This window comes from Astatotilapia calliptera, chromosome 14 (genome assembly GCF_900246225.1).
Source record: "Astatotilapia calliptera chromosome 14, fAstCal1.2, whole genome shotgun sequence".
In the NCBI taxonomy this organism is placed as follows: Eukaryota; Metazoa; Chordata; class Actinopteri; order Cichliformes; family Cichlidae; genus Astatotilapia; species Astatotilapia calliptera.
The window spans coordinates 13327602-13352441 of NC_039315.1; the positions used below are offsets into that span (position 1 = coordinate 13327602).

A 24840-nucleotide genomic window follows, 5' to 3' on the forward strand; every position below is an offset into this window, starting at 1 on the left:
GCCACGTTTTTTTTTTTTTCGGCCATTTCCTAAAAACGGAACAATAGGCTTCTACGAGGCTTGCATCCACTGTGGGTTTACGTTTGTGACATGGCAGCATTGGGGTTAACCGTGTCTCCTCCCTCTTTGCTGGCCAGACGCTGACGAGCTCAGGTGATAGTTCATCGTGCATACTCAGTGCAGACCCCCTGACTGTCGAAGGAGCACACAAATGTGGGTGGGGTCGCTTTGATGCGCAACCAGACAGCAATGTATACACTCCACAGCAAGCCCCCAAACTGTGAAACTTGAACAAGAGAAACATCCTGCAGGAGGAGGCAGAGAGGGAGGCGTGTGGGCGCTTCTCCCGTAAGTCTCGGGCAAAGATTAGATCTGCTCGTCGGAATTGCATAACGCGAGAGTAATCCTGACTGGACAAAAAACGAAGAGGGTTCGAGTCGTGAGTAGGACGTTTATTTACGTGTTTATCCCCGATTTATTTCCTTCCCCTTTAGCATCTTTCTCTGGTCAGCTTCCTAGAATCGAACATTATGGCATGGCCGTGCATTACGCGTGCTTGCTGCATCAATCGCTTTTGGTCCGAGCTGGATAAAGCAGACATCGCGGTGCCTTTGGTTTTCGCCAGATACTCCGACGTGGCCGACGTACCGCATGTGCCCCATCATCCGCAGCCGAAACTGAAGAAGGCCGGTGCCATTGCCATAGAAACCCAGCCCCATCCCGGCGAGCAGGAGGCTGGGAAGGCACCGCCCGCGACGGGTGCCGCAGCGGGCAAAGATGGCTCTACTGCGTCCGTCATGCGCCAAGACTTCAAGGCGTGGAGAGTGCGCCCCGAGGCCAGCTGCAAGCCCAGAAACGAGTACCAGCCATCGCCGGCCCCTTTCAACAACGAAACTCAGTATCAGAAGGATTACAAGCCCTGGCCTATACCGAAGAAGCACGACCACCCATGGATCCCCAAATCGAGCCCCACCGCCGGCGGTCCGGAAAGGAGCGCAGGAAGCGGTAAGCAGGAGCAGGTGGCCGCCGAGGTCGAGAGCGGCGTGGAGAAGAGCGAGATTGAGGAGAAGACGCAGGAGAAGGAGTCACAGGAGGTGGTCAAGAGAAGCGTGAAGAGGGAAAAGTCATCAGAGAGGAAAACAGGTGAGAAGACGGAGGGACAGGTGGCTGCAGATGTGAGCGCGGAGCAGAGGAAAGGCAGAGCGGCTGCAGACGCTCTGAACAGGCAGATAAAGGAGGTTATGTCGACTTCTAGCAGCTACAGGTAAGAGTGTAAGGCTGTGACAATGCGCTGTTCAAGGTAACACTTTTTATTCTACACTCTTTACATGTTTGATTTTCTGTAATTGTTACTGTGCACTCGGTAGCAGCAGAGGGTGTTAGCAGGAATAAGCACAGCATCCCTGAAAGCACTTCAGCTGTCACCCAAAAATCACTAGAGGATTTTTTGGTAGGCTATTGAAGGGTCTCTTTTTGCAATCTCCAGTGATATCAGATGTAAACTGACACTGCTACAGATAAAGGTTCAGTATTGATTTTTTTTCTGCTTCAGCCTTCCTGGGAGTACTACCAAATCAATGCCATGGGCCATGAATGAGTAAAGCCACTAAAAGGATCTGAATGTAATCATGTGTGTCTTAACAGGGTTTTTTCTGCTCAGGCTTCCTCCAATTTTGAGTAGACGAGGCATGCAAGTTGAGAAGACATGCTTCACAGAAATTTCATGGAGAAAAGCTCATTACAGATCAAAACTGAATTAGTCTACTTCACTGTGTTTTGCAGGCAGTGAAGTAGAAACAGTTTGGATCATGAGAATTTTAAAATGTGAAACCAATGAAGGAGTAAACCATGTATACAAGAGTAAAGAAGGGCTTCTGTCTCTAACCCAGAACACACACTCACTGGCCACTTTGTTAGGTACACCTGTTCAACTGCTCATCAACACAAATATCAAATCAGCCAATCAAATGGCTGCCAGAATGATAAATTTAATGAGCTTGAGTTTTTATAGCCTCCATTAAAATCGGACAATAAATGCTGGAAAAACAGTGTCCACTCCAAGCTTCGATTTCTGCTGCAACATTAAGATGGTAGGCTCAGAATTTGGCATTAGCAACAAGCATGGATCCATCCTGCCTTCTGGGCCCCTTACCAAGTGAGTACTGTTGCTGACCACGTCTGTCTCTCTATGACCACTGTGTACCCATCTTGTGATGGCTGCTTCCAGCAGGATAATGTCACAAATGTCACAAGACTCAGATTATCTCGAACTGTTGTTTTTTTTTTTTTTCTTAATACGACAATGAGTTTACAGTACTCACATGGGCTCCACAGTCACCAGACCTCAATCTAATAGATTTAATAAAGCTCCCCTGGGATGTGGTGTAACGGGAGATTTGCATCATGGACGTGCAGCTGACAAATCTGCAGCAACTGGTTGATGCTATCACTAAAATCTCTGAGGAATAATTTCACCTTATTGAATTTATGCCACAGTGAATGAGGACAGTTCTGAAAGCAAAAGGAAGTCCAACTGGGTGCTACCAAGGTGTACCTAATAAAGTGACTGTATGCATAAATGACCTTGCTTTCTGAATGGCTGAGTTGTAAACTGGAAGTTTTCATTTGTGCAGTGAATAAAACACAGTTACACATTGCAATAACAGCTCCCATTTATTAAAAAAACAAACAAAAACTATTTTCAGGGTCATAATAATAATAATAATAATTAATAACAACAATAATAGTAATAATAATCTGAATTAGAATTCCTAATTAATTTCCTGCTGTGTAATAGAAAACATGTGTAAGCGGTGTCTCACAACGAGTCCACTTCTTGTCTACATGTACCTGAAAAGAAAGCACGTGTTGCCCCTTCCCGGTCTTGCAGAGCGTGGACAATAAATCTGAAGGTCAAATTTTGATTTGACTGCTAAAAATAAACTGACAGTCCTGCAGAACCTGCAGCTGAGCTGTAATCAACATGAATACAGTGTACATGTCTGATGGTTGGTACATGACATAAAAGTGAGGATAGCCTCTAGTGGTGATGTCAAATTATCCTAGGCCTCTATGCCAAGGATAATCTGTACCTTGCAAACCTTTCATAGAAAGCTTTTTATCATTATTATTATTACTATTATTATTATTATCATCATTATTTGTAAATCTTCCGTCTTTACAGTATAATCAGTGGCCGCTCTTCTCTCAATTCAATGCTTAATTTTGGCTAGCTGTTAATTTTAATGTTGTATGAGGAGCACCACAGCTGTGTACAGTTTTAACAATTGATTCATTGACCAGGTTTCAGTTTATTTGGGAGTCAGTTGATTTAATGACTCTGATTTTATCTTTTTTCTTAACTATTCAGTAATAAAAAATAAATAAATCAAAATCTCATTTACACTGTTCTTAGGACTGAGTTCAAGGCTTATAAGGATGTGAAGCCAGTGAAGCCCATCAAAGCTCCATCCCAGTATAAACCCCCTGGGGAGGAGACCAGTCTGGAAACCAGCTATAGTGCCACATTCAAGGGGGAGCAGGTGAAGGCTCACCCAACGGACAACAAGCTGCTGGAGCGCAGGAGGATACGCAGCCTGTATAGCGAACCCAGCAAGGAGCCTGCCAAGGTGAGATGACGTCCACGCACGAATCTGCAGAAACGATACCTCTCCATCTCCATTTTGACTTCTTGTAATTGCACACATATCAAACCTAAATTAACCCGGCTGTATGCTAGAGTTTGTATTTCGTGATTTGAGTTCTTACTCACTGAAACCCATAAGTGTTATCTCATTATACAAAATATTCAAGAAGTGCCTAATGGCATGTGGTCTAACTCCCCATAAACACAAACTAGAACAGTTTTATGTGTCAACATTCTTTTTTAATTACATGATGTGCATTTGTCATTGCTACTTGGTTCTGCTACACTACGCTCAGCTAATCAGCATACATACTGTGTATTTAGCAAGCTGTATATGTATATGCTAATGAATAGTAAAATGGTCACTGCATCGATTTCAGAAGCTAAAGTGACATTCCATCATTAGAGTATGGTAATATGACGTAATCCCTTTACCAACCTATTATTTGAAGATATTCCCCACATACGGTAAGATCTTTTTGCATGTAATGGGTTTGAATTGGTTAGTCATGTGTCTACAGTGGTGTGTTCATGTGGCCACTCCTTCTCTCATTCTTGTAGGACTTCTCAGAGACTGAGAGCAGCTCTGTTCTAAATCTGCTGTAGTCAGGTGTGTTCTCTGTTTCTTCTAGAAGGCATGGAGGCTGACCTCAAAGTTGAAAAGGCCAAAACATGCATACTGACACACACACACACACACACACACACACACACACACGCACACAGTATGCGTCTTGGCTAATGTGAGCTTCAGGCCATGTCCACACTAATGTGTTTTCCTGTGAAAACGCATCTTCTTCTCTCCGTTTTGGCCTTCCGTCCACGCTGAGACGGCGTTTTCGGTCAAGGAAAATGCAGCGTTTTGAAAACGCTCTCCAAAGCGGAAACATTTGAAAACGCCGTTTTTGCGTCACACTGTGGACAGCGAACCTTTTCGAAAACGACAGCACATTTTAGTCATGTGATGCAGTCATGTGACCAATTAAACTAAGATCGCGGAGGGCATTATACAGCAGTTGTTTTGTTTGCGCTCAATTTTGACAGGCCTATTAAAGATTAATATCAGTTTGTACATGCTCCAGAGAGCTTTTCTTCAAATTCTTTAATTGTCAATCGCTTTTGCAACTTTGTACTTTTGTGTTACTCGCAGCAACAACTCCACCTCATTGTTAGTCCATTTAAAAAACTCGACATTTTGCCGCGACGTTTCAAAGAGCCGAAAAGTAAATAAGTGGCAGACAGAAATGAGGCAGGTCGAATCGTCTTGCGTTTCACGCATGCGCAGTACTGGAACGTAAGCGTTTTCAGACGTTTCCAAATGTGGACGCACAACAATGTGAAAACGACTGAAAACGATCGTGTGGATGCGGAGCGTTCTCAGACGAAAACACCGTTTTCATATTTATCCGGGCTAGTGTGGACGTAGCCTCAGTCACATTTATCACCCAGTGGCCAGATGCAGTCCTCCCAAAGTTATTTGTTCACTGTTTGCCCACTTCTCAGCCTGCACCAGCCACTACCTTTTGTGGAGATTTGTAGTTTTAACAGTTCATCATGGGGTTTTGGAAAAAAAAAAACAGAAAAAAAGGATGGGATTGGAGGAAACAATGAAGCAGAGATGCTATCAACATGTATCAGATAAAAATCAAAACATTTGTTGCACCAGTGGACCTAGAAAACATTCCTTGATGCTCTATTGTGTTAGTAACACTGGGCAAGATGGCACTTTTCTTTTTTCTTCATGCAATGGCTGACCATGAATTGGCATACAGATTATAAAGAGGAATACTAGGAATATGGCAGTGCATTTTTGATATCCTTTGTGCCTCTGTCTGATTAGTGTAGCAGCAGTGTGCAGGTCAGTGTGACACAGCCATGTGGATCTAATTGTATTCTTTGAGACCCACGTCATCAACATTAAGAAGCAAAAATATTTAAAGTGTTAAATCTAATCTGGACTTTGTTCTGAAAATGTCTGGTAAACCTGATGGAGTGCAGTGCCTTTCTTTATTTATTTTACACTGGTACCATGGTAACATAGTCTTCCTAATCCCACACTGACCGTCTCTGGCAACAAAATTTATTAACAAGGTTTGCCATGGCGACGCCTAACTTACTTTACACAACTCTGAGAAATAGAGCTGAACACGTTTTTTTTTTTTTTTGGTCAGAAATAACCTTTCACTGTCATCTTATACAATATTGTTTGTAAGGTTTATTTAATCAGCAAAAGTTGAGCATGATTTGCAACTTTGTCGCTGGACGCTGATGCTCATTTATAAAAGCTGGGAGCCCCTCCATCAGTCTGTTATCACTAAGGCAACTCCAGCTCAAGAGCAGAAATGAGCTAAGCGCCTGGCTTGAGGCCACATTTATCTATGCACCCACTTTTCCCCACTCAATCTTTTGATCTGAACAAATCTCACCAATGCAGGCCTGCTTGTCAAGCCTCCACCAGTTTTAGTAGTTGAACCAAATTACTTCATTTTATAAAGCATAATACTAACATCATATACTAATATAAACTAAATACCATGTATGCTTTATATTCCTTAAAAGTTCATTAAATAAGGAACTGCACGAACCACTTTTTAGAGAAGGAAAGGCACAAACACGCTTTTTGTGCTATTTTTTGGACCTTTATCTTCATTGCACTAACCACATCATGCAAGTATCATCTATAGCATATGGTGTCATTTGCCTGAAATTATCTTGAGTAGCAAGATAAAAGAAGGTTTGTATTGCATGATAAAATAAGACTTGATTTATAATCTATCAGTTAGCCTACAGTAAGTAAAGATGTAAATGGTTAGCTTAAAATTTTGGGAAGTATGCTTATTTGTTTTCTTGCTTGGAGCCAGCAGTTAATTAGCTTTGCACAAAGGTTCTCAAAATGTGGTCCGCGGGTCAGTGGCATTCCATGGTAACACAGTATGCTGCCTGTGAGTTTGACATGGAAAGAATACATGAATGTACAACACATTTAATTTATATGCATGTCACCCTTTAAATTTCCAGTGCAGAGCAAAACCAAGAAAATGTATCACTTCGGTTTCATCTCTGCTGTTCTAGCAGTCATAGCGGTCTAAACCTTACTGTCACCTCATTAGCTGTTAGTTCCTCACACCCCACATGGTGGTGGTGGTGTTGGTTGGTTTCATTATGTCACCCCCACTGGTTAAACGTGGAAAACTAAACGAAATAAAATGTAGAATCCTAGAATATTCCCACAGAGTGTCAACGACATGCCTGATCATCAGCATCAGAATTCCCTTCTAAGCTGAGATCTGCAACTTGTTATTTCAACATGTTAAAATGGCAGTTTTGCATTGGGGTTAAAGTCTGCACCATCCTGCAGTTAGAAAGTCTTGCTATAAGGCGTTTGAACAAATGTGATTGGCTCAGTTGTTGGCTTTGCAAGTGATGGAGCAACACCTGTAATGGGCTGAGAGAGGTGGAGTAGCCACACTCCTGGGTGGAAAGATCAACCCTAACCCCATTGTCATTGAATGCACCATTCACAGTTAGAATCTGTGGTACATGATGCTGTAAAACATGTTACAGAGCGAGTCAATTTTACACATTCATTGACTCTTAAACTCCAGAAGCCTGCAGTAACTTTAAGTAAATGGAGCTGGATGCTTCTGGATATTTACATATGTGGTTAAAAGTGGGTCAAGCTCAGCAGGAAGGCAGAGAAATCTGTGATCAGTGGATAACCAGGCCAATTTTTTTTATTAGGAATCTACCGTAGTGGCATATTTATTAATTATTTTATTAAACTGACAGCAGTTTGTGCTGCTGAATTTTCAACATGATTTCACATTAAATATTTGTTTGTTGTGTTCGATTGTGTCTAAAGAGGAGAACAATAAGGCCGGGTGTTTATCCAGAATTTTTGCTAAGCTGAGCCAAGGTAATTGGCTATCGGCTTTAGATTCATATTTAAATGATGATGTTGTCATCCTCCAAGCAAGGAAACAAAATAAATTCCATTTCCCAAAGTATTGATCAGTTTCTCTGACATCCGTTTAATCTCTTCTCGCGTCTCTTCTCTCTTTCAGGTGGATAAACCAGTTTCCCGCACCAAACCAAAAAAGTCATCATCAACACCAACAACAACAACAGGGAGGATGCAGAAAAAAGCTAAAGAGAAGCAGATTTCTAGTTCCCAGTCAGCCAAGAAGAAACCTTCTTTGGGCGCCTCAGAACCCAAACCGGGCGGAGCCGTCACAAAGAAGAGCAAAGAGATCAGCAACAGACTGGCAGAGGCGGGCAAACAGTAAAACAAGCTGACGTGGTCACATGAAGCGAATCTCTTCCCTTTGGTTTATTTCCTTACCTGTTGTTTTTGCTGTCCGGTCATATATAGTTTGAATGGGCACCAATGTTGAGCTTTTAGAATAATGCAAATAATTTCACGGCAAACTATGCGTGTGTGAATGTATTCTGGCGCACAGAAATGCTTTCTATTATCGAGCACATAATTTTGCACATTGTTTCTATGAGTTCTGTTTCGACAGCAAACCTTAAAAAGGAGCCATCGGTACACATGTAGTGTGTGTATGAAAGGGACTTTTTACCTTTGTCTGAATGGATGATGAATTCAGTGTTAAAATGATTGTAAACAAAAAGAAAAAGGTCAAAGAGAGGCTTTTTTTGTTTTTCTGTATCACATGAAGGGATTTTTGTGAAAAGTGAATAATCTGTTTCACAGTGAATTACAGTGCCTCCGCTGTATGGTCCTGGTTTTCATTTCATTGTTCTGGATGATATCTGCTGAGATAGAAAGTGAACTGTAATATAATTACTACAGCTTGCATGCAAGACCCTGTTTTCGGTTCATTAGCTGACTGTCTGTCACAGTCACATCCTAGCTTGTAAATTGAGCTTTCAAAGATAAATGTATAGGGTTAAATCCTTCTCAAACATAATGCATGAGTAGAAATAGATTCTGATCACACCAAAAAGGTACATACGGTGAGTAAAATCATAGTCTAGTGGCTATTAAAGCTGTAAAATAAACACACCAGCAATATGGTTTCACCCACAAGCAATCTAAATGGAGATCCACTCCCTTGATTTAATAAGAAAACCATAATTTTCACGATGACTCAGTACTTTGTGGCATTGTACTCCACCCTCCCCTCTGAGCTGTGACGCTGTAGTTGTGCTAAATAATTTAAAAAAAAGAAAAGAAAAGACAAATAGGCCTAAAAAAAGAGAGAGAACTAGTTAGATTTGCTCAACATTTTTCACACTGAATGCACTGATGTGTTGAAGGACAAGGAATGGGCCAGGACTCTTTAAACTGCTGCTGTCTGAAAATCTAAAACTCGCATGAGTTCTTCGTGACATGACCTCAAAAAGTCATCACAGCCCAGCCTTCCCTCTCTGGTTGTAAACACAGACGTATACCGTGATACCCTCAGTGGCCGACACGGCCGCAGTGTGTGAGGGCCCAGTCTAGCACTAGCCACCGTGGGTCTGCTTCCAGTTTTAGCTTCTGTGTGTGTGAGTGCATGAGTGATAACTGAGTGAAAGTTTTTTTGTGCGTGCGTGTGTGTGTTTGACCTCTTCAGCCTGCTGCCTGCTAAGCATCAAGTCTGACCCAACCACTACAAGTGCTGCTATGCACTCCGACACTCTGGTGCTATATCTCTCATCTTATATGCTGTCTGGTTTGGACTGCGCGTGGCGTCAGACCAGAGTGAAGTGATGATATGACATGCGTATGTCATACTGCTGTTGTGATATTGTACTTGTATTCTCAGCTTGCTTTGGATGAACTGATTAAAGTGATGCAGAATCCTGCATTGTGACTTGTTGAATTTATTTGGACTTTAGTGTTTATTAAAATGCAACAGCTTATCCTGTTAAGTAAATTTCATATACAGTCACTGTCCACTTTGTTAGGTACACCTGTTCAGCTGCTCATTATCACAAATATCCAGAGGTCAGAGAAAAGGAAGGAAGGCAACAGCTCAAAAAGACTTATTGCAATCAAGGTATGTAGAAGAGGATCTCTGAATATGCACAACATGTCAAACCTTGAAGCAGATGGGCTACAGCAGCAGAAGATAACATGACTCCTGTCATGAAACTGAAGCTACAGTTCAGAAATTAAACCATAAAACATTGGTAACACGTGTCCATGTCTGGTGAGTTAGGCTAAGAATTGGGTACAAACAACATGAAATCATGGATCCATCCTTCCTTGTATCAACAGTTCAGGCTGCTGGTGGTGTAATGGTAAGGGGGATATTTTCTTGGCACATTTTGTTTCCCATTGGTAACCAAATGAGCATTATTTAAGCACCAAAGCCAACCCAATTAATGTTGCTGACCAAGTCCATCCCTTTATGACCACAGTGTACCCATCTTCTGATGGTTGCTTCCTGCAGGATAATGCGGCATGTCACATACCTTAAATCATCGTAAACTGGTTTCTTGAACATGGGGTTCACTGTATTCAACTGGCTTCCACACTCACCAGATCTCAATCCAATAAAGCACCTTTGGGATCTGGTGGAACAGGAGATCAACATCACACATGTGCAGTCGACTAATCTGCAGCAACTCTGTGATGCTTTCGTATCAAATATCCTTTTTTCCAGCTCCTTATTGAATGTATGCCGAGAATAAGGACAACTCTGAAGGCAAAAGGGGTTAGCACTAGCTTTCTGTACCTTATAAAGTGGCCAGTGTAGACTGACATAAAAATGCAAGGAGGGGAAGTCCAGAAGAAATGAAATGATGATAAATCTGTGTGGTTACTCATGTTTTCTTTGAAATATCTTTCTACAACTTACATCTAACCTCCTAAAATATTATTTTGTACATCAAGAGATACTTGTATCTTGAAGAATTTCCAAAGAAAGCCAAGTCAACTGAAAACTTAGGGTATCTGTGCCAAGGCTCGAACTAAATAATTAAGCAAGAGTACTGAATTGCTATTTAACTTCAGTGTTGCTGGTTTGCATTTCTCCAGAAGAGAAATCTGAGACATTCTCCTTCAAGTCTGGATTTTGTGGTTTTCTGTTGACCTTACAGTTTGTGCTCTGCAGATGTTCCCTCCTCCAAACTCTGGTAAAATTGAGAGCCATTTAAAGGTTGCATAAATATATTTTATGCGAGCATCGTTCAGTTCAGTTTAAACAAGCTAGCCAAAGTGCTCTCATCTGAAAACAAAACACTCACTGTTAATAAAATCATGAAAGGGCAGATGTAAGACTGGAAAGAAACATTCATTTATCCCTTTATCATCCTTTTTGGTGTCTGGTGGTCATTTTCCTGTGAATCAGTCATCCTGACATAAATCTGCATCAATAATTCAGTCGTTATGGGCCCTCGTGTTTGCAGAGCAGCATGAAATATTGAATAAGAGATCAGCAATGGCGCTGGAGCTGCCTAGGCTCTGCCCACCCCCCCTGCCCTAAAACACATTTGTGGCTGGTCATGGTCCCTCCCTATATTGTACTGTTGGTGCAAGTAAGAGTTCTTATTATATTATATATTCTTATTATATTGTATTGTATATTTTTGAAGTTCATTATGGTGGAAACAATAAACTTCAGTGACCGTCACAAACAAAACAGGAGCTGTGACAGTAAAAAGGGTTTAGGCTTGAATGCATGTGTGGGGGAAATGGCATGTACAATATTTGTATTAAATATTCACAGCACAGAAGAGACTGCCGATGATTTCCCACTTTATTCGTTTTATAGCAGCTCATTTTTGACAACACAGAGGAATGAATCACCTTGAATGCGCACCACAGTATAAGGCTGCTGTTATGAATACCTGCATTTTGTGCAACACTGAGCAACTTTATTAGTGTAGCACTGACTTCACTTTAGGAGACACGCACTCTTGTGAAAATATTGTATTTCTTTGACAGACAAAGGACTGACGGTCAGCAAATCATGACCTCTAGTGGAGGGGATCTATGGCACAATCTGACAGTGAACCTTGTGAGCCTTGATTGAAAGGTGGCTGCAGGCTGATCTCAGGTTTCCTTCTGCTTACAGTGGCTTCCTGTTTCTGTTGGCATTAAGGGCTTTCTCAGGCTGGTAGGGATAACCAGTTCCTTCAGGTGTAAATCATCTCTTTTCTGTCTATTAACAACATGTGAAACCTTCCCAGTGTAAGGATGCAGTATAGTACAGCACAACAGAAGGGGAATAATTAAGCCTGGGTCATAATTATCAACCACACTAGAAAAAATGCAGAGATTTTGGTCAAAGATCAAAATCATTCCAGATAAATAAAGTGAATAAAATAAAGAATAAAGTTGCATGCATGGATGATTTTCAGACTGACAGGAAACATTTCTGAATTTATACAAGAGAGGACTATTTAACAGTGAAAATTACTGCTATCATTTAATCCGTCCACTGCACGTGAAATAGCTTGATCACGGCAGTCCTTATTGTACAGGTCTGTTTCTTTGTTCACACTCTGTGTCTGGAGGAAATGCTGACAGGGTGGAGGAGAAGTTGTTGTCACTTCCTGGGAGGAGTTTGGTCTGGCGTTTACAGATAAAAACAGACATAAGAGCTGTGGTTTAACTGCACTGCCAAAGAAGGAACAAAGAAGACAGAAGGCTTTCCGAGGTTATCAGTGGTGCTACTTAAACACAGGGTTGAGATTCTTTTACTATAAAATCATAACTGAGCTGATCAATTAATATAGAAATGTATATATAGTTTTTCTAAAAAGTTGATTACAACATCTAAACTAAACTAAACTGGCTGAATTTAAACCGCATATGAATAATCTTATGATATAAAATATTTTATGTTTGTGACTATTTTATGCTCTTTTTTTATACTTTCCTAAATGGTACTTTAAGTGAACTCAGGGCAGGTACTGAAGTATTTTATTAGTATTTTTACTTAAATGAAACTCCGTAACTAAACCATACTACTCCATATTCATTCCGAGGATCTTGTTATTTTATGTTTTATGGATATTAAAATGTAAATACAAGATAAGAACAAATTAAAATAATGTATATTTGTGTGTGTGTGGAGTGTGTATTATCCCTGCAGTAAATAACCACATTAAATTATATTTATATATTTAGTCTGATACAATAAAGAAATATTAATTGTAGCCCAAAATCATGATATCATCACAGCATTTAAGGAGGTCTAGAATTGGACCTTTTTAAAGTTAATTTTAGGATACAAAGGGAAGGGTTGACTTGTTCCTTCACTACAAAATACATTTTTCTCATAAATGTGAGGATTTATTTTAAGAAATTAAGAAACAATTTTTCTTTTCTTTCACCTTTCTTTGAGTTTATGTATTTATTTCAAATTGAAATTTTATGGCGTGGCACAAAAATAATGCCATAAAATTCGAGCTGGATGAGTTTAAATACCTGGAATCAGTCATCCAGAGAAGAAGAGAGTGCAGACAGGGTGGAGTGGGTGTAGATGAGCTTCAGGGGTGATTTGTGATAGAAGGATAGAGAGATAGATGTAGATAATCCATTGTGGGACCGTCTAAAGAGAGAAGCTGAAAGAAGAAGAAGAAAAAGAAGAAGCAGAAGAGGGGATAATAATAATAAGAAGTGTATAAAAACAAAACGCTATTTACTTCAGGCTTTAGTTTGCTGCGGTTTCCAGTGCAGTAGGTGGCGATATGCTCAGCTTTCCCGGCACAGTTTTAATAATAAACGAAGAAGAAGCGACAGGAAATAAACAAAGCCAAACAAGCTGAGAGGAGGGAAGCGCAAGGAGGAGCTCAGATCTGCTGCACAAAGTGATATTAACTGCTGTAAGAAACATTTATGAAAAACTTGTGTATCACTAGAGTTAGAAACAACAGTATGAATTTATACAATCCCGGGTTAAAATGTACAAGCTGTATTAATTTAGGAAAAGTCGGATAAAGAGCACAGACCTGTGACAGGTTTCGCGGGAGCTAATCTGTTAGCCAGATAAACATCATCTGCACAAACACAACTTCTTAAGGATGAAGTAAACTGTTGTTAGGTGTGAACGGCCTCATTAACTGTTATGACCAAAAATATATATTTTAAAAATATATGTTTTGATGTGGTTTTAGTTACTCATTCAGTCAGATAGTGAGAGCTTTGGCGCTAACTTCAGCTAATGACTCTTCAAACATTTACAGACATGTTTCAGTTTCCATGACACCATCAGTCCTCGTTAGCACATGCTAACTAGCAAAACGGCGTCTTTAGTAGTTTAGATGTCGTAGTTTAACGTTTCCTTTTCTCTCTGGGTTAAACATATGTGCCTACTTTCTGTGTGGCTGGTTAGGGTGTGAGGGGCTGAGCTCACAGGACTCAACGACATGATGACAACAAAGAGACTCGGGAACTTTGAGGTGGTCTGTGAGTGGGGTTCGTGCAGTTTCACGGGCCGCTCCATGGAGGAGCTCAGCGACCACATGTGTCTGCATTTGAAGGACTACCTGGGGGACAACGATGCCCTGGAGGAGCTGGGTAAGCGATTTTGCGTGCAGGGGTGGGCGAGGGGTCAGCTTTTGTTGGGCAGCACATTTAGTTTATTAGCATGGGGTTTAATGGTCAGTGTTTGGTCCAAGTGTTGTCCAGTTTAAATATGCCTGTTGAATATTACAAAGAGGTGCTTCTGTTACTGAACTCTCATTGTGGTTGTGTGTAGATCAGTGCAAGGGATTGGATTTTATTGTCATTTAAAGTAAATTTTGGCTTACAGTGATTTATATGGACAAGATTACAGAGATAAAAAAATATCATTGTGCTGTTTTCTGTTTTGCAGCATTTCTCTTGTTTTTCCTTTCAGCTCATCCTCTCTTATACTTTTGTCCCTCCATCGGCCAGGCTGTGGCACATTTTCTTGTTTTGGGTTCTTTTGTGACCTCTTGGATGAGTCGCTGAGGCGCTCTTAGAGTAATTTTGGTGATTCAGTAATACTGCCTTTGTAGATATTAGATTGTCTTTAGCTAATATTAAAATTAGTTTGATGATCTGAAACAAATATGCAAAAAAAAAAAAGAAAAATCATGAAAGTGGCAAGTTTATGGATTAAACTAATTGTGATTATTAGAATTTTTTGTGATGTCTGTACTATTTTACTGGTAAATGCTTATTTTAATCACTCACCCCTACCAGTCATCTCTGCATCATCTAACCATAACCTGCTTATATTACAAATGCTACGAATGGCAGTGCTGCAGAGTGCACTAAAAAGCCCCCTGCTTCATTTGAGTCACAAGTAAAACTGCTTTTGTAGCTACAGTCAGATTTTGCCGGTACATGGTTTTATTTTTATTTTGTGACAGCAACTGTCTCTGCTCAACACCAGACTATACGATGGGATACTTCTCAACCTCATGCTGATCACGGTTAATCTGGTTTTCATGTTATTGGACATGTGGGTGCTTTAAAGTTTTTAAAGTTGCTTTAAACATTCTGTAATGACATTGCAATAATTACTGATTTTCTTTCTTTCTTTCTTTCTTTCTTTCTTTCTTTCTTTCTTTCTTTCTTTCTTTCTTTCTTTCTTTCTTTCGTTAGATGAATATGCTTGTCTCTGGAATGGATGTGAATTTCTCTCCATGGGTAGCCCTGCAGAGCTGGAGGTCCATGCTTATTTCCACAACTACCATGGGAAGCTCAAGTTCATTGGGTCACAGCTGCTCAAGTCCCGTCCAGATCTTCCCAGCTGCAATCAAGGCATGCACAGCAACAATCTGGTCCCTGAAGGATCAGACGGATATGTTTGCCAGTGGGAGCAATGTGATGTACGTATTTTTCATTTAAGTTATCCAGTCTTCACTAAACGATTGATATATTATCATGGGATTTATTTATTTTTTCCTTGTTTTCTTTTTTAAAGTGTACATTTAATAATCCTGAGTGGTTCTATCGACATGTGGACAACCACATAGAAAGTGCTGAACCACAGTCTCTGCCTCAACAACAGCAGGCGCTCTTCTGCCAGTGGGCAGGTACGACCGGGAGTTTTTTAAACGTTCGTGAGACGCTATCTCCTTGGACACCGTGTGACATTTCCCGTTTTGTTCACAGGCTGCGACGCCTTTTTCAAGATCAGATACCGTTTGAGGGAACATATGCGGAGCCATACTCAGGAGCGCCTTGTCGCCTGTCCTACGTGTGGCAGCATGTTCTCCAGCAACACAAAGCTGTTTGACCACCTGCACAGGCAAGCTGAGCCAGTAGGTGAGACGGACGCTTAAGCTCGCATTAAATTTCTGTGATGTTGATGTTTTAATTGCGCCGCCTTATTGCTGATGTTTGTATGTGTACTTATCCTAACAGAGACGCTGGTTTGTGAACACTGTGGGAAAGCTTTTTCCAGCGAGAGGCTTTTGCGGGATCATGTTCGTCAGCATGGTGAGTTTTATTCCTAAATTTTCTTTTGGGATTAAATTGTTTTTATGGCTGTTTGTCTTGAAATATTAGAAATGGAGAGAGCGGTTTATGAGCAGTTTATCGCACATTGCTACAGATTTTCTTTTGTTTCTGTTGTCAAGCTCCCTACTGTGTGGTCTTTAGATTTGTATTCATTGAGCTCTTATTTTGTACTGAGTTATGTCATTTGGTTGGTCAGGTGTACAAAATCTGATCTATTTCAGTTTCTTTGTGATCTGTTAGTTATTAAACGTTAATAGATCCATGGTGGATCTCTGACTCAGTTTGATCATCTGTTACATGCATTGCCCGCCTTTTTTTTCTTTTTACTCTCAGTGAATCAGGTGAAGTGTCCCTTTTGTGACATGACCTGCACCACTTTGGCTGCTCTGAAGATCCACATCAGGTTCCGCCATTGTGATGAGCGTCCGTTCCCGTGCGACTTCTGTGACAAAAGGTAGATCCTCCAACACAGCTCATCAAGTGTTCAGTTAACAGCAAACACACTCTTAACTCCATCGTTTTCTTTAATCTGGCAGCGAAAGCTGGGTTATCAAGTTTCAGCTATTTCAGTAAAATTCTCTTCCATAAATTTTTTTTATCATTAACGTCTTAAATCGTGTATTTGTGAGGAACCATGTAGCATTTTTCACATCCAAAGTCACAAGGAAGTTTTCATTCCAGCTCACTCATTATTTCCTTCAGTTTGTGTATGTGTAAGTAATCCCTGTGAGGCAAAAACCCATGTGACTTTAAATGCTTGATTTCTCACAGTTTTCTGCTCTTAGCTTGTCAGTATCCTTAACATGGTGCTCTCAGGTACACAGCTCTGTTTGTGAATACAGGATTCGCTAAAAAAGGTCTTTCAGACTGAGGAAGAACAAAGTGGGTGCACCATGGGCCTGGTATATAACAAACAGGGATTATTCTTAACTGTGATTTATGCAAAGCTACTCTAGTATAGAGTCAAAGAACAAAAATGGGAGCTGGAAATGAGCTCAGGATCTTTTTATTATATGTTTTTAGTCAAAATACTCCCTTTAATATCTGCTTCAAATGTAACCAGTCTTTAGTCGTGCCTTAAAAATATTGTATACCCTTTAAGGAATTCTCCTAATAAGACCTTAACCAAACTATTAGGAAAGGTTCGTTAAAATATTGTGTTTAAAGGGGTTTTTAAAGAAAGAGCCACAAAATGTGAAAAAAGAAACCAGTTCCTTGTTTTATTGTCTTTCAATCATTTATGTCTCTGTATGAGATATATTGGTTTGCAGCCTCCTGTGATGTCAGAACAGCCTAATCATCGTCTCCAACTGACCCTCCCCCAAAGGAGAACCAGCAGGATTGACATACAGATGTTTGTAACTGTTTCTGTTTCATTTGGGGTGTTGTTTACTCAAGCACAATAGACATTTTTATGTATGAAGTAACCACAAAGAACAGGAAAATGCAGGCACTTCTGTTCAGTAACACAGACTTTACTGCCTATGCTGACCAGTCCTGCTTATGTGCATATTCATCCCTCAGAACAGCCCATTTCGAGCCAGGAAAAACTCTGCAGTGTGTAATTTTATTTCTTTTATATACTCAGTAGAGCTGTGTGCTGTGACTGTTCCTGGCTGGAGCTCAGTCGCACAGCAGCTCGTTTGCTTTTAAAGCCCCCAGATACGCCCTGTTAGGAGATGAGTTAAAAGCAGGGGTATAAAGGTGGGGAAGAATTAGTGACCTGTGAGGTATTTTTTAGCTGAAACTTGAAAAAGATATTAATAGAACACATGAGGGTAGAAACGGGCCATAATATGGGACTTTTTAAGTAGCAGTGCAATTTTTGACTCATCTGTATTGAAAATGTAAACAACTATAAGTAAGTAAGAAGTAAGAGGCTCAAACATGTGACATGTGAGTGAGAATGCTGCTAGAGCCACATCTTTATTACCAAAATCAGTTTTTACCCCTCAGCCTTGAAAGGCTGATGGGGTGCTGTCGTAACCCTGCTGTGCAGGCGGCTTGGACATTCAAATTTGTGAATACAAAAAAGGAGGCGACAGGATTTTTAAATTCATACCATAAGTGATTCTACAAAAAGTCTCAGATGACTTTGAAACTCAGTGACTTGGTCCTCAAGGTTTCTAAAGATCTTGCAAATGCGATAACTCGAAAAAGATGTCACCAAGTATTTGAAATTGACACCAAATCTCCCTCAGGTTGGAATCTCAGTGAGGTCAACTATTCTGAAAATCACTTTGGATTTTTACATTTATACCAGAGGTGCATCTACAGGGAGGCTGAGGGGTAAAAGCTACAGTCGCCAGTAATTTTAACTGTTTCCATCTTTATTTCCCCACAGATTTAAGAACCAGCGCGATCTGCAGAAGCACACAGAGGTTCACAATGAGGGCACCATGTACAGCTGTACAGTGGAGGGCTGTGATTATACTTGTCATACGTTCCAAACAATGAGCCAGCACTTCAAGAGAGTCCATGAGGTTTGTAACACAGTGTCGTCCAACATATTACCTGGTCAGATCATCTCAGCCTGCTGTGACTGTAGATATACTAATGGTTTTTTGTTGATGACCAATAGGTTGGGGGAATGGCTAAATATAAATGCCATATCTGTGATAAGGTGTTCTCTTGGTGTTACACTCTTACACTTCACCTTCGTAAGAAGCATGAGCTGAAGTGGCCCTCTGGACATTCCCGCTTTAGGTGAGTCACCTGTGGTAATAGTCATCCTCTCTGCTTTACAGTCCTCTGGATGCGACGAATATAATTTAAGTAGAGCTGAAAAAAAGTAAAAACTCAAATGGATTCCTCTCCTCTCCTGTCATACAGGTACAGGAAGGATGTCGATGGTTTCCTGAAGTTAAATATGGTGCGCTTTGAGACTGTTGAAGTGACAAAGGAGATCATGAAGAACATGGCCAAGAAGCCTCAGAGCCTTCAGAAAAGTCTGAGTGGCAGCAGTCAGGACGAGAGCGCTGTTGTCACGCTGGAGAGCGGCCGAAGCTCTCCCACAGGATCCTCCTCGCCCTCCTCCAGCTCCTCCTACTCCTCAGAGTTCTCAGGAGGTGAGGACATGTCATCTCAAGCCAGCCCCAGAGGCAGCGACTCTCCTGTCTACTGTGTGATGAGCACCATTCCTCACATTGAGGACGAGTCTGCAGGACTGATGCAGGAGGACTGTGATGGTTTTGGGGCTTCCGGAGCAGTCCAGGCTCTGACGGAGGTTGCGAGGGGCCTCGGCATGGATGTGGTTTAAGTGTTCACTGTGCACTGGGTCAGATGACCCACACCCAGTGTAGGCTTTATGCAATTAATAAAAATTTCTGTTAAAGTTTTTATGAATGGGGGAAGAGTTAAAAGCACTAGAAAGCTTGTTCCATGAAATGTTCTCCAGGCACTGAATTCCGAAGACTTTATTTTTTGTTGTGACCTTTGTTGAATTTTATTGTTACACAGTTAAATACATTTTTGAAACAAGAAAAGATCGTGCCATGTTTTTGTGTCTCTTTGTGGTTTTAGGGATGCTAATGAGGGTTAATCCACATCTATTCATACATCCTCACTTTTAGCATTTAGCTCAAAGCTTATGTGCAAAATACAGTCTTACAGACAGAATCTCCATAAACTCCATAAATCGGCAGTTTTTCATTTTCCAGGTTTTTTTTTTAGAGGCCAACCTGAGCCCAACTTAAAAAAAGTAAGCACATGAACATGAATCTGCTTACACTTTAAGGTGTAAATAATCAGTGCTGCTCACTGTGGAGTACCACAGAAACCTAAATGACCAGTGAACACAAGACAGGCGCTGTAAATATATATTTTTAAATACCTCATAGTACCCATCATGTCCTAATGATCTCTGTTACCAGCTCCCAGCTTGAGTTAGGGAACCCAGTCTGCTTTTAAGATTGGATTAAACTTAGCTTTTAGGTTAAGCTTACATTCAGAGCTGGATCAACCCTTCAGCTATGAAGCAAATGGCTCAGACTGCTGGGAGACCTTCCTTGAAAACATTCAACATGCATTTATAAGCCATTGTTTTATGTCTTTAAGAGTTTGAAATGTTGCTGTTTTTTCCATTATCCTTAATTTTTCCTTCACTTCACCCAGTTCCAGGACATGCTTGCCCTCGATGAACCTGGTTCTGTCAGAGGTGCTTTCTCCCACTCTGGCTGATTACTCAGAGATTCCTAGTGCCTTGAGGTGACTGTTTTTATTTGGCTCGGTATAAATAAAACTGAAGTGAGAGATGAAATTTGAGAATGTGAGCTCTCCCTTTCTGAGCCTACTCTGGAGACTCAGGGTCCCAATACTGCATCAGAGCCAGTATGAGGCCGCTGGCGTCTGCAGCGGTGTTGACACTTCTCTCGACAGAAGTGTCTCCCTCACTCGAAGGAAATAAAGAGGTGACGTGATACCTCTTGCTACAAGAGGTTTCCTGATTGCCTTGCAGGTATTCAGTGAGTAGTCTTTAAGGGTGTGTTTCCTAAAATGGAAACTGTGTGTGTCCCTCATTGTCTCCCATGAAGAAGTCTGGCAGGGATGCGTCTTGGTGTCTGGATAAGACGCGTTAAATCTAATGCTGTTAGGATACAGGAAAGAGCAATCACTCATGTTAGTGTGTTGCACTTGCATGTTGTGTGCTGGTGGATGTGTATAAGTTGTCATGAATGGAGATGGATAATACTGCAAAGTCTGAGAAGAACCAAACGGACTGTTGGACATTTCGTGCCTCATTCTCTTTGCTTTGTTGATGCCTTCACACTCAAACTGCCTCTTCCTGTCGAGCGATCCGCTGTGTCTGCCATCAAGGTCAGAAGTGACTATTAATTCCCTGAACTTCTCTTTATGAGGTAAATTCTTTGTTGGGCTAGATTGGTGGATCTGGTGTTTCTCTTTCTTATCAGGTGTTGAGTGCTGGTCCTGCTTCTCACAGTCAAGTTTCTCCCTGTACCCACGGCTGTGGGTAGACACTGGTGGAGGCATTTGAAGGTCAGAGACAGAACAGTCACAGCTTGTAGTTTCACTCTTACTTCCACCTGAAGAGAATTCAGATGAAGAGTCTAAGTCCAAGAAAAGGATCAGTGCTACATTTCTACTTAATCATTGCTGGCGTGAAACTCACCTGAACATGGGTGTGCACACGGCTGGTGTAGTTCCTTTTGTTGCACAGAGGCAGAGGGACTGCTAGCAGGACACTCAGGTGTCAGCTCCTGTTGACTGCTGTGCATTTGTTGCAATTTCTGGTAAATTAAATATTACATGTTGGTTATCAGACAAATCAGCTGTGCAATTCAAGATCAGTATGATCCATTAATATTATCCCTCTGCGAACTTTTCACAATACTGTGAGCAATACAATTCACAATAACAGCATTATTGTGACATACCTCTGAGCTGAAAAACAATAAAGCTCAGGTAGTTTATCTCTTAGGAAATGAATTACACTCAAAATAAGAGTATGAGGAGGTGCTGAAGAGCATCTCTGAATACACAACAAATCCAATCGTAAAGTAGATGGGCGACAGCAGAGCGACTGGCAGAAGACCGCAGGGTGCCACTTCTGTCAGCTGAGAGCAGGAACCAGAGCCTACAGTCTGCATGGGATCACCAATGCTTCCACACGTAACTCCCAAAACACGTAGAGACGTTCAAAACTACCACAAATCCCAATAAAAAAATAACAATTAAATTTATTTAGCGCTCACCTTGAGTTGTTTGTGGTGGTAAATTTTCCACGCAATACACACGTGCAGTGCGCCCCATCTCCCTCGTATCTGGAAAAGAAATCATTCATTTTAATGAAAACAATTTCATCAATTTAAAAGGAAAGCGAAGTAACATTTTATATATTTTAGTTACTGAGATTCTTGAGTTTTTTACTCACTGTTGAGTTAGAGGATCTAGTTGTTGCTCTGTGCGAGGCTGTGATGGGTGCAAAGAAAGTCCTCATTGTTTGTCCGGGCAGGTTTGTGTTAAACTGTAGCAAGATGTAAAAGATGGATATCAGTGAGGAGTAGGTAAAAGCAGGCGAGGGGCCTGGAATAACTTCCAAGTCTGAGCAGCTTCACATGAGGATAGTTAAAGTAATCACATCTCACATTTCTGTCCTGAGGTCCCATCAATGCTGGATTTGGCAGGATGCTCGAGGACTGCTGCAGGACGGGAGTGAAGGCATGCCGGGGGATGTTCTGATGCATGTGGAGAAGTTGACGGAGCAGGCTGTGGTCGCAGGAAGCAGACTGATGAGACAGAAACAATTGACAGTTTTAGTTTCTGAGCTAAGATGGCAGATCGCATGCAGTAGAGCAGGAGATTTTAAAGTCTCACACTATAGGGTAAGTTAGTTAACCACAACATAAGCCTTGTTTTCTTGCCCTAAATCTGTTTACATGTTGGTAAATTGGCTTCATTTAGAGTATCAGAAAATCCCATTTAAAGCGTTTCACCGTCTCTTATATTGAAACTGCAGAGAACTTTCAAACAGGATGATTTTCCTGGGAAGTTTTGGATACTGCGGAGCTCCCTGATCTCCAGTTCATTGTGGTTTTTGATTTAAGGTCACCAACCATTAAGAATGTTTTCTAAAACATATTGTACAGTATTGAGTAAACCTTTTAGGCAATTTGCTTTTCAAATCACATGCAAATGACTGTATCTTGTTAGCTTGCATCACAGATGGTAATCCAATTGAGGCAGTTTGTGTGCCAATCCATTTAATTCATTTAAAATCCATCCGTTTCAAGGACACATGATTAGTAATGCTGTTAGCGAATGGGAGGCAAAGTGATGAATATAATATTAGAGAAAATTAATCTCTAGTGATTTATTGTAAATGTGGGACACATAGGAAAGAAGCAGAAAATAACCTGATCATAAGACAGTCCTCACCTATTTCATTCATATCAACAGGTAATTAACCTGTACACAGTATTAACGCAGTGGCAGACAACTGTATTGGTCTCTGTGCTTGCAGTGCACAGTGGGCTCTGTAGTTTTGCTCACTGGGACTACAAACATTTAAAAACTATAAAAAAAAGTCGGGTGTACTCCTTTCCGACAACCTGTCTTCGCTGCAGCAATCCAATAGCCTGATCCCTCCTTTCTCATAAAGACAAGATTAGCGAGAGGCTACACCTCCTATGTTCTCTAAATTTCGTGCATGTCAGCGTGCCACAGAAATCCTTTAATCTCATAAAGGAGCTGTTTGTTAGGCGAACAGCAAACAGAGTGAATAAGGCTTTGGAAACATCTTGCTGTGTCATCGGAGGGCACAGATAGCACCGGGGCTCGCCTCTGACATGACATGTGCTCTTTTTTTTCATGCTCAGAAAAAAAAAGGTTATTAATTTGCATCCTTTATTTTTTAACATGTCATTAGTAAAACAAACTGGCACAAACGACAGCTGAACAGTTAAGGTCGTTTCTGAGAAATGTTTTATTCACCTCATCTAATGTTAATATTTCATCGTTTTATATGATCATCAACTAAACTTCTAAGAAACATTTTACTGTTTTCAGGCAGTTTATTGGTCAAAAAGCAGAACAAAAATGGAAAAACAGCTATCACTTGCAGTCCCAGAGCAACTGTAACACAAGTTAATTTGATTTAATCACCTGAATCATCACATAATTAACATAACATGGGGAAAATAGATGTAATTTTATGTTTGAGAAGTATATTTACATATACTTCTCAAAATATTTAAATTGTCCCCGTCTTACAGCAGGGGTCCCTCTCACAATTTAATATTTGACATTTTCCCTTCCAAAGTCATGTATGTTTTATACATTTATGAGTCTTACCTGTGAGCACCAAGTCCTTTTAAATTTCAGCTAAATGGTGGGGGAAAAAATCCAGATCAATTCAGCCGAGCATTCAGGAGCGTGAACCCTGTTTGTTGTCCCTCTGCAGGTCCTAACTTCATGTCAGCAGGAACCACTTGTTGCTGTGAACCGGTGTCAGCTGTCTGCTGGCCCTGGTCAATTAGTCAGTGTTACTTACCAACACCGGGAAAGACCATTAACTACTCCTAATGGCTTAAACTAATCCCATCAGCCATATAAATCTTTGTGATTGAGTTTAGGGAAAGACAGCTTGTGTGGCAGCAGAAGGGATTTCACAAAGAGAAACAATGGAAATCTGGCGTGCAAATAATTGCAGCACCTCCAGCCATTTCTATTGTTAAAAGAATCCCGTCCAGCACCGTGCAGGACAGCGCAACGTGTAAATATTCAGCAGGTCGATGTGGTTTCAACACTAATAAAACATGTTTTGTTAGTGAGCAAAACTAAACTTTATTATGAAATTTAAATACTGCAAGCTATTATCGATCGTTTTTAACTTGTCTGATGAACCCATAACACTGCGAGGTGTCCATTCATCTGTTTGTCTGTCCTGTCACAAGTCACAAAGAATCACTGCTCCTCCTTGAGCAAGGTGTCAAACATCAGGTCTGGGGGCCAGAATTGTCCCGGCATAGGCTTTGGCTTCGGAACATATGAAAGGGTGAAAGAGGCCATAAATCTTTGCACTTTTAAGTGTAATTTTTTTAGTCTTACAGCTTTTTCTGCTGTTAAAGACCTCCCCCGCAGCCATCCATGCTACACCACAGGAGTTTCATAATGGATACATTTTTCGTCTACTACAGAAAGTTTAGTTACTAATAAAAGTGAGCTATCAGAACTGTTTTCTTAATGTTACACATTTACATGCACAAAATTAAACAGGTGGACCTTCACTTGTCCGACCCATTTTACATCAAAGCGGGCTGCATGTGCCCCCCGATTATGT

General features: G+C 40.9%; 3 protein-coding genes across 4 annotated transcripts; 2 read left to right on the top strand and 1 right to left on the bottom strand.

Moving 5' to 3' along the window:
* Positions 1-31: 31 nt before the first annotated feature.
* map6b (microtubule-associated protein 6b) lies at positions 32-9481 on the top strand. Of its 2 annotated transcripts, XM_026192681.1 has the most exons (4): positions 32-1264; positions 3416-3629; positions 4208-4256; positions 7711-7770. In XM_026192681.1, exons 1-3 carry the CDS (start codon positions 531-533, stop codon positions 4250-4252), a joined length of 993 nt encoding a protein of 330 aa, XP_026048466.1. In that variant the 5' UTR covers positions 32-530; the 3' UTR covers positions 4253-4256; positions 7711-7770. The 2 variants fall into 2 exon arrangements, with proteins under 2 accessions (XP_026048466.1, XP_026048465.1); XM_026192680.1 differs by lacking the exon at positions 4208-4256 and having other exon boundaries at positions 39-1264; positions 7711-9481.
* A 3611-nt stretch (positions 9482-13092) lies between these two features.
* LOC113036802 (histone H4 transcription factor) lies at positions 13093-19503 on the top strand. The gene is made up of 10 exons (XM_026193307.1): positions 13093-13432; positions 13942-14126; positions 15183-15409; positions 15505-15616; positions 15696-15848; positions 15948-16022; positions 16377-16497; positions 18388-18526; positions 18625-18749; positions 18876-19503. Exons 2-10 carry the CDS (start codon positions 13976-13978, stop codon positions 19300-19302), a joined length of 1530 nt encoding a protein of 509 aa, XP_026049092.1. The 5' UTR covers positions 13093-13432; positions 13942-13975; the 3' UTR covers positions 19303-19503.
* Positions 19504-19507: 4 nt separating this feature from the next.
* Positions 19508-24080, bottom strand: LOC113036803 (uncharacterized). The gene is made up of 6 exons (XM_026193309.1): positions 23853-24080; positions 22148-22288; positions 21934-22026; positions 21755-21823; positions 21172-21289; positions 19508-21085 (listed from the first exon to the last, which is right to left on the bottom strand). The coding sequence occupies exons 2-6, from the start codon at positions 22244-22246 to the stop codon at positions 20364-20366; spliced, it is 1101 nt and encodes a 366-aa protein (XP_026049094.1). The 5' UTR covers positions 22247-22288; positions 23853-24080; the 3' UTR covers positions 19508-20363.
* Positions 24081-24840: the final 760 nt, after the last annotated feature.

Bases quoted from the DNA above. Each gene is read 5' to 3' on its own strand.
- map6b (XM_026192680.1), top strand. From the start codon at position 531: ATGGCATGGCCGTGCATTACGCGTGCTTGCTGCATCAATCGCTTTTGG. The intron at 1,265-3,415 runs GTAAGAGTGTAA...CACTGTTCTTAG, and splicing joins TCGACTTCTAGCAGCTACAG to GACTGAGTTCAAGGCTTATA. The intron at 3,630-7,710 runs GTGAGATGACGT...TCTCTCTTTCAG, and splicing joins CCAGCAAGGAGCCTGCCAAG to GTGGATAAACCAGTTTCCCG.
- LOC113036802 (XM_026193307.1), top strand. From the start codon at position 13,976: ATGATGACAACAAAGAGACTCGGGAACTTTGAGGTGGTCTGTGAGTGG. The intron at 14,127-15,182 runs GTAAGCGATTTT...TTCTTTCGTTAG, and splicing joins CGATGCCCTGGAGGAGCTGG to ATGAATATGCTTGTCTCTGG. The intron at 15,410-15,504 runs GTACGTATTTTT...TCTTTTTTAAAG, and splicing joins GCCAGTGGGAGCAATGTGAT to TGTACATTTAATAATCCTGA.
- LOC113036803 (XM_026193309.1), bottom strand. From the start codon at position 22,246: ATGCATCAGAACATCCCCCGGCATGCCTTCACTCCCGTCCTGCAGCAG. The intron at 21,824-21,933 runs GTGAGTAAAAAA...TTTCTTTTCCAG, and splicing joins CTAGATCCTCTAACTCAACA to ATACGAGGGAGATGGGGCGC. The intron at 21,290-21,754 runs GTGAGCGCTAAA...TTAATTTACCAG, and splicing joins ACCACCACAAACAACTCAAG to AAATTGCAACAAATGCACAG.